At 39.9% G+C, this 8,604-nt stretch overlaps 1 protein-coding gene across 1 annotated transcript; it reads right to left on the bottom strand.

The window, feature by feature from the left end:
• txnl1 (thioredoxin-like 1) lies at window positions 1–8,082 on the bottom strand. The gene is made up of 8 exons (XM_034125772.1): window positions 7,801–8,082; window positions 6,409–6,505; window positions 4,647–4,820; window positions 3,572–3,694; window positions 3,365–3,434; window positions 3,025–3,197; window positions 366–470; window positions 1–264 (listed from the first exon to the last, which is right to left on the bottom strand). The coding sequence occupies exons 1-8, from the start codon at window positions 7,896–7,898 to the stop codon at window positions 235–237; spliced, it is 870 nt and encodes a 289-aa protein (XP_033981663.1). The 5' UTR covers window positions 7,899–8,082; the 3' UTR covers window positions 1–234.
• Between the last annotated feature and the right edge of the window lie 522 nt (window positions 8,083–8,604).

Raw genomic sequence — 8,604 nt, 5'->3', positions numbered from 1 at the left:
TGCCTTTGAAAAAGGATTGTGTTTTATTTACAGTGACTTTCATCAGAATTACAATACAAATCATTTATAGAACCAGTCTCCACATACGGAGAATTTATATCAGAGCTTGAGGAGGTGAGCTGGATGCTGTGTGTGTGTGTGTGTGTGTGTGTCAACTTTGGCAGAGTGAAAGTCCTTGGATGTATCTGCAGCCTCCTCTTCCTCTTCTCCTCTTCCTCCCCTTATTTCATCTGCTCAGTGACTCTCTCCTTTCTTTCCCACAACCTAGTTAGAAACGGAACAAAATAAAATGATAGTCAGCGATTACAACGCACTCAAACACACCTGAACAAAAACAAAGGTAGTTATGGTTGATGGGCACGTACCCTCTTAAAATCGCTCATGTTGGTGGCCTGTACTGGAGTGCCAATGAAGGTCAGATAGTTGATTTTTGTCGTCTCCTCGTCTCCTTGGTTTGATTTGACGAACATCTGATAATGGGGGGAAAAAAAGACAAACACCATCAGTAAACCCACCCTTTACTTCTGGAGTGGTTCCAGGTTGCGAACCCGTTTTTTGTCTCTCAATTGAAGCGGCACTAGCTCCCAGCCTCAAGACAGAGCAACAACATTTCATGGGGAGAACAGAAATGTGTTGCAGAAGCACTAGCGTTGAAGTTGTGTCTAGAACGCCAGGCATACATGTGACATTTTTTCCATTATTCACCATACTATGAATTATGACCCATTTACTATCATTGTGTTAGCAAGCACTTACTCATTAAAATCATGTATATGGGTCATTCCAAAACTGGAGGGCATTTCTGTCCCACCTATTAAACTTCCAATCATCCATGCCCAAAATGCTCAAACATGCACTTGGTGTGCGTGCTTTTTTTGCTATTAAGTTGTTGATATAAGTCTGTAGTAATGGTCAAAGCAATTTCTTATATCATAAATGTAACAGTTATCTTACACTGAAGGTGTGTCCCACACAGTGGTGACTGTGTCGGTGAGGCACAGCCCCACCTAGTGTCAGCAGAAAGTAATGCAAATAATAATTCCAAAAATATGCAAAAGAATATATGTTAAAATATATTTTAAGATCATGTTTAGTCATCTGATTCGTCTGTAGATTGCTGTTTTAGTCTGCGTTCTTCCAATTAGAGTCCACAGTGTGCCTATTGAGCGACGTGGATCATGCCCCTCTCTCTGCTGTCAAGGCAAGGCAAGTTTATTTATATAGCACCTTTCAACACAAGGCCATTCAAAGTGCTTTACAAAAATGGAAGACATTAAGAAAATGGCATTTAAAATCAGTCATTAAAAATAAAAGATAATAAAATAAACATTAAAAGAAAAAATACATGGATAAAAGTTACAGTGCAGTTTAAGATGTGAATAGTTCAAATAAAAGCAGCGGCAAAAAGAAAAGTCTTCAGCCTGGATTTAAAAGTAGTAAGAGTTGCAGCGGACCTGCAGGTTTCTGGGAGTTTGTTCCAGATATTTGGAGCATCATAACTGAACGCTGCTTCTCCATGTTTAGTTCTGACTCTGGGGACAGAAAGCTGACCAGTCCCTGAAGACCTGAGGGTTCTGGATGGTTCATAATTTAGCAGTAGGTCAGACATGTATTTTGGGCCTAAACCATTCAAAGCTTTATAAACCAGCAACAATATTTTGAAATCTATTCTTTGACACACAGGAAGCCAGTGTAAGGACTTCAGAACAGGAGTGATGTGATCCACTTTCTTAGTGTCAGTGAGGACTCGAGCAGCGGCGTTCTGAATTAGCTGAAGCTTTCTAATAGATTTTTGAGTGAGACCTGTAAAGGCACCATTACAGTAGTCCAGTCTACTGAAGATAAAAGCATGGACAAGTTTTTCCAAATCCTGCTGTGACATTAGTCTTTTAATCCTAGATATGTTCTTTAGGTGATAGTAGGCTGATTTAGTAACTGTTTTAATGTGACTGTTGAAACTCAGGTCAGAGTCCATGACTACACCTAGATTTCTGGCTTTATCTGTTGTTTTGAACATTGCAGACTGAAGCTCAGCGCTAACTTTTATACGTTCTGCCTTGGCTCCAAAAACCATTACCTCAGTCAAAGTGAATGGTTGCTGTAAAAACTACACTGCGCATGCTCAGTCTTTTTCTATTTAATGTGTGCGACAAAAAAATAATCACCAGTGGGGCAAAGTGCTGGCAACCCCACCAAACATCATCTCATAATTCAGAGAGCTGATTGGCTGTAAGTACGTGTGCCGCGAAGAGTGTTTGTGAAGAGGAGACGAGAGAGAGCAGCGTATAGCGATTCAAATCAGTAAAGCGGAAAGAAAATGAATGAAGTTGACCATCTACTTCAGTTTTGGTAAGTTCATTTTATGTCATATCTTTTGTTGATCTTCTGTGTTTTGCCTATAGGCTATTGCTCTGCTGGATCGAGCAGATCTGCCCCCTCTATCGGAACCATGGATAGCCTACAGCTATTTGTTTACGTGTTTAAAAAAGCACCAGAAGCTTATATATACACATCTAAGTTGTTCGTGCCCCACCACTTACTTTTGTACACTGGTCCCACAACATGTGCACAACCCTTACTGAAACCCATTAAGCTTGGCAGAGGAAGTAAAAACTGTAAGTCACATGACACGGAGGAAATTACATTATCAAGCCACGTGCTACTGCCATGGGACCAAAGTTAAGTCCTCTCTTATATTTTTTGAACGAGTGTAAACAACGCAACTCTGCTACTCATATTATCAGAATAAGATACAAAAAATTATCTTTCATAGTTAAATATCTAAGTTAGTCCTTGCCTTTAAAGTAGCATTACATTTTGCAAATAGCATTAACTCTTATGGTTAAAGCTAAAATAAGCATTCATTTGCAGCCCTGTTTCTGTGACAGTTACAGGGCAGCAGCTGTCATGAGGACACGATATACTGGTGGGACACGAGTGGCGTCGGCTACCAGTCCAGCCAATGCATTATTATTATTAAACACGGACATTTTTCAGTAATGTTGGTAATGCTCCCGTCCTTACCGTCACACTCTGTACGTTCTGAAACTTGACGTAGCGCAGAGGAATCAAACCGTCCTCTTTGTAGTCTTCCTCCGACAGCTCCAGAGCCTGAGTGGCTTCACTCCGCTCGGCGTCGTCAAAACTCATCGACCGAGGGAGGTTAATGAACACCTTCACCACCTTAGGGGCTTGGGCTGAAGGGCGGAGGGAGTGAGAGGAAAAGGTGGAAGGAGGGACAGAAAGGGAGGAAGGAGAGGATGTAAGTTAGCAGGGAACTCAATTTTTTTTAAATTGCAATATCCCCAGATGAAAATGAATAGAGTTTAAGAATACAAGTGGAAGTCGTGAATAAAAAACTCACCAAAGTCTGAGGAGACTAGCTTCATAGAGAAGAGCTTCACAGGCTGGTTGAAGGCGATAGTTATCAGCAACTAGGCAAGAAGAAAGGACCAAAAATACATATAAGACAAAATACCATGAAACTCAATTGACCAGACGTGGGGGTTACCATGGATTTTGAAGGATGGAGAATCTTTTTTAAAGCCTTCTGAAAGTGTGAAGCTCGTACCTGTTCATCACAGTCAGACTCCATGTAGGAGGAGTCTTTGATTAAGCAGTTATCGAAGCCACAGTCGTCGCTCTCGTTGAGGCACTCGCAGCCCGTTTTGTTGACAAAAGGCATGAGGTCCATCTGATGAAACAAAGAAGAAAGGACTGAATACATTTCTGGCTCTGGGTTTACGGTTATTTTCTTAACCGGGAAAATCTGTTGAAACATTGTTGTTAATTAATTATAGTTTACATTTGACTAGGCCTAACAGATAACTCGTAAGTTACTATACATTGTTTCATTTATGCATGAATAATAGTCTTATTTTGGAGTTGATGCTCATAGTGCTGTTTTTCGGGCGAGACACAACAGCACCAAGAAAATAGTAGTCACAGATAATATATTGCTCCGGGTAAATCAATGGTTTGTTTAAGGACGTTAATATGGTAATAAGGCGAGGTAAGGCACGTTTATTTATATAGCACCTTTCAACACAAGGCAATTCAAAGTGCTTTTAGATATATTATTATATATACTTTCACAATTTCATTCACTTTTATAATGCTGCTACTTACTTTGATATGACCTTATTTGATTTCCATTTTGTTAACGTGTGCTTGTTTTTAGAACATGATGGTCTACTTATTTTATTTGCCTTTTATTTGAACTATCCTCTTTGCTGTTACGATGTACATTTCCCTGATTTTGGGACGGATAAAGGATTTCTGACTCAGAATTTAAGGGAAGATGTGACTCTGGGTCTATCTGCCTTTATTCAAACGTGATATTTGATATTTAGTTATTTCAGTGCAACCGACTGATTCAAAATAAATCCAGTTCACACAAATACTGCACATACTTAGTGCCTTCTACTGTTTCCAATTTTAAACATATTGTGTGTTGACTTGTTTTGTCTCTCATTTCTGACTCTGGGCTGAAGCAGTTCATACCTGGATTGCTACAAAATAATGCCTTTTCTTTTTTTTTAAAGAGTGGGGGGTTTAGGAAATGTTGATTGGCTTCTTATGAATGGTCATATTGATTCCTGCACATATACAACCAAAAGCCTTCAGGAGAAATCGTCAAGACTTACGTATCCCTTTGGAATGTCGGAGTCCTCGCTGTTTCCGGGGTCGTTCTCTGTGTGCTGTTTGATCTTCTCCTCCAGACCCGCGGAGTCTGCCCCCTGGTACTGATCCACCCGGACCCGGTTCCTGAAGAACAAGAATGTCGGCGTGGCTGAGATGTTGTTCGCTGCCGCTGTTGCCTGAGAGAAAGAAAAAAGGTTTTATAAAATGTGCCTCACATCTATAATCATGTAACAGTGTGCTGGATCTCCTGGCGTGCAGCTTTTTCCCCCCATGGTTCACCGGCATCCCATTGGTGACTAGTGTCCATTTTAGGTTGCTGCTGAGCATGAACATCACTTCCTGTTGCTTTGACACTGGGTGATATGTTATTTTATTATCCTGAACTGCACACTGTAGTCTATATGACTGAATCCCACATGACCTAATAAGATCAAATACTGAACACCAGTTAGCTTTAGAAACTCTTCTATGTTCAGACTACACTAACTGTTCAGGGGAGTGTGGTGCACTAGTGAGCCTAACTGTTGCCACATGATAGGTACTAAATGTTTACATGGACTGCCCCCCCCCCCTCCCTTAGGGGAATTCATCCACAAAAAACACACTGGACGCTGCACTAGGTCAGAAACCAGAGGAGACTGTGAAGTCCACCGCAGACGGACCACTTTTGGACGACAAAATGTCCTCTCCGTTAAAGGCAGCTCGTTGTGGAACAGCCTCCCAACTGAGATACGGGATTGTCCCACTCTCAATAGTTTCAAAGGTCAACTCAAAGAATGGATGAGAAACAAACAGACGTGCAATCACCGCTAAATGCACTTTAACACAGGGGTATCTCCTCTTGCACTTTAGGTATCTCTTGTATCTCCTCTTGCAATTTATATGTCGTTGCTGCTATATTGTATCACCATGTCATAAATACTTGTGTGTGTTACTCTTGCTCTTTTGCACTTTTTGCACATCATGTATTTGTTTTTGCTATGTTTGTAAAATGTCATTTTCTTAAATGTTTTATGTGAGGGACTGCGGGTGGAAATGAGCTCAAAGCTAAATCTGGCACTGTTCCGCTTGACACATTTTATTGTTTTAAGTGTTCATTAATGTGCATTGTCCCTGCTAAATAAACGATTAAATAAGTACCAGCATGATATATATGTCCCTGATGGGTAAATAAAAACATCTTTCAAAGACAGCTTTCCCGTATAATAACATGTTGATGTTCGTTCAGTAACAGCGATTCCATTTGTCAGCATTTACCAAAACTTTGACCAGAAAAAAGTCCAAGAAGTTGAAATCTCTTCGGTCATAATGTGCAGCAAAAATAATTCCCACTAAGCACAATGTGAAGTGTCTTGAATATAGCCTGAATAGGCGAGTCAGCACTGTGTGGTTATATTGAGGCTTGACATTTTTTTTACAGCCTCCTAAGTCCTAATAAGGGATTTCAGCAACATCGATCCCGGGTGGGCCAAACCGGCCAAAGTATCCTACGTGATCCCCAGATTCTCTCTGTAGAATACAATCAAAACAGCGTTGGATTTGAAGTAGGCAGCATCTAGCTCCAATAAAATGTTAAACGCCAGACATGCATTTTGCTTTGTTTGATCTTATTCGGTTTTATTTTATCTAAGAATAGGGAGGGCTAAAGCCGAGTACGATTGTAAAGAGTTACTGCAAAGGGTTGTTCATCTTGAATCATTTCTCAAGTGCTGACGGGACCCTGTTGGATGAAAACCATGTGGGGGATGCACAGATCAGACTTACCTGACAGACATGAACATCTACTTCGAGGAAGACGACGTGTGGATGCTTGTTACTCAACATGTTGAAAGCTGGAGCTATTCTGACACAGGGCCGACACCTGAGGAGGCAGAGGACAGAGTCAGTGATTTGATCGAGAAAGATTTGCTAAAGCGACGAGTCAGTTAATCAACAATCAATAAAGCTGTGAAAAAAAAAAGTTCGCTGCTTCGAGCTTTTTCTCTCAAGTTATACATTATAATTAATGAATTATAAAGGTCTCTGCGTTGTTGGGTTGATTCACTGGTTATTAAGTCACACACATAAGAATTGAATAACAAATTAGACCTTTATTTAGGTACAGTCTAAGATACTTAGGTACACACAGAATTGAGTGATTACAATAAAAAGAACTGGTTATAACCTGACTAATTCTGGATTTTGAAGGCATGGGACTATAATATGTTGTCTGATGGAAACTTTATACATCACAACAGAACATAAACAAAAAAGCAATGACCTTATCAGCTGACCAACACAATATACATCTGCAAATAGCATAGGTGTTTCATGTTTTGTTTTTAAAAGTTCCCAAGAAAGTGTGTTGTTCGGTGGCATTTCAATGTTACATTTTCATTCATAGTAAATGAAAACAGGACCTACATATTCATACATACAGCAGCTGAAGACCCATAAGGTTTTGCTACTGACACTTGATTATACCTACAGAAACTATTTTGATAAGCATCCATCCCCTTTTGTTTCAGAGCTTAGAAATACATCTTGCGATTGCTCTGTTGTTCTCAAATATTCCACACGGTATTTACAGTATACACAGAACCAACTTCACAATTTCTAATATGTAAACAGAGAAATTTGAACTTATCTGTTTACAGTTTCTATTAACTTTTAAATTAGACGTAATGTCACAGTTTTTTCTTAACATCAAGATAAGACTTTATTTATCCCAAAGGAAATGTTTATGCCTGAGTTACAAAGTTACAATACACACAGCAGCACAATAATAGAAGTACCAATTAATAATAAAACTGTACACTATATGTGCAGTAAAAAGAGCAAATTAGACAACAAACTACATGAAAATGAGATGGTCAATTAATGAATTAAAAAACTGTAAACATTGCTCAACCCTTCACCATCCAAGTTACTGTAATACTGCTATGTCATTGTAAGCAATAGAGCTAGTTAGCATGCTAACAATAGCATGCTAACCTTGCTTTTCTTGTAATGAAACCAACTTCCACCTATCAGATAACGTAGCTATCCAGGGAGTGTCAGCTCCATAAAACACTTAAACGACGAAGCTATGAATGTTTTCCAGTCTTAAGTTGAAAGGAGAGACTATATGCTAAGCCTAGCTAGCCGCTGGGCCTCGGTCTGGTGTGTTTAGCTTACCCAGCCATTGTGAACTTCACCACGGCGAGCCTGGAGCCGGCGGCCGCTAGCTCCGGCTGGAAGTCAGGGTCGCTACCGATCACTTTGACACCCACCATTGTAGAGTTTGCAGCTGTGTTGTTAGTGGGTGCGGGTGATGTTCAAAGCAGAAAACTTGGTTATTAATAAAAAGTGTTTTGTTTTTAGCTTTCTGTCAGTAAATTAGCTAGCTAGCTGTTTTCGGAGCCACACGACAGTGAGCTGTTTCAGGATGTGGACTCCTGATTGGCCAATACGCCACCGGAAAGGTGGGGTTCTTCTTCTTCTTCTTCTATTATTTTAATGGCGGTTGGAAAACAGCTTTTAGGTGTATTTACCGCCACCTGCTGGAATGGATTGTGGATCAGCACGGTATAACCCTAAATCCATATTCCTGTCCTTTTTTAAATTTAGCCCAATATCACAAATTGTACTTTTGTTTTACGGGGCTTTATAGTTTATACAGAACATGAATACGCAGGAAATTCCCGGTGATGTAAGCTTTTTAAATATGTATTGACAGAGAAGAGTCACTGTGTTTCTCCTCGCACTGTGTACAACTGGACAAAAAGCTTCCAAGTAAAAGGGGGACTGGTCAGAGGAAGTGAAATGAAATATTATAGCAACTCAAATATATTGTTAAAGACACGTGCACTTGTTGAAACTTTCAGAGCAATTGAAAGAACATTTGTTCATCATGTATCCACAGAATACAAGGATACCGAGCAAAACAACATTGTGTGAAACACGCACAGACACAGAAATGAATAAATAATGTACAAATAC

This window comes from Trematomus bernacchii, unplaced genomic scaffold (genome assembly GCF_902827165.1).
Source record: "Trematomus bernacchii unplaced genomic scaffold, fTreBer1.1, whole genome shotgun sequence".
Lineage (NCBI taxonomy): Eukaryota > Metazoa > Chordata > Actinopteri > Perciformes > Nototheniidae > Trematomus > Trematomus bernacchii.
The sequence above is the reverse complement of the archived record's forward strand: the minus strand, read 5'-3'. Positions and strand labels throughout refer to the sequence as shown.

What these genes read in the sequence shown, in the direction of transcription:
- txnl1 (XM_034125772.1), bottom strand. Translation starts at nt 7,898, where the DNA reads ATGGTGGGTGTCAAAGTGATCGGTAGCGACCCTGACTTCCAGCCGGAG. An exon ending in AGTCTGACTGTGATGAACAG is followed by an intron (nt 3,435 to 3,571) that starts GTACGAGCTTCA and finishes CTTCTTGCCTAG; the next exon opens with TTGCTGATAACTATCGCCTT. An exon ending in ACATGAGCGATTTTAAGAGG is followed by an intron (nt 265 to 365) that starts GTACGTGCCCAT and finishes GTTTCTAACTAG; the next exon opens with GTTGTGGGAAAGAAAGGAGA.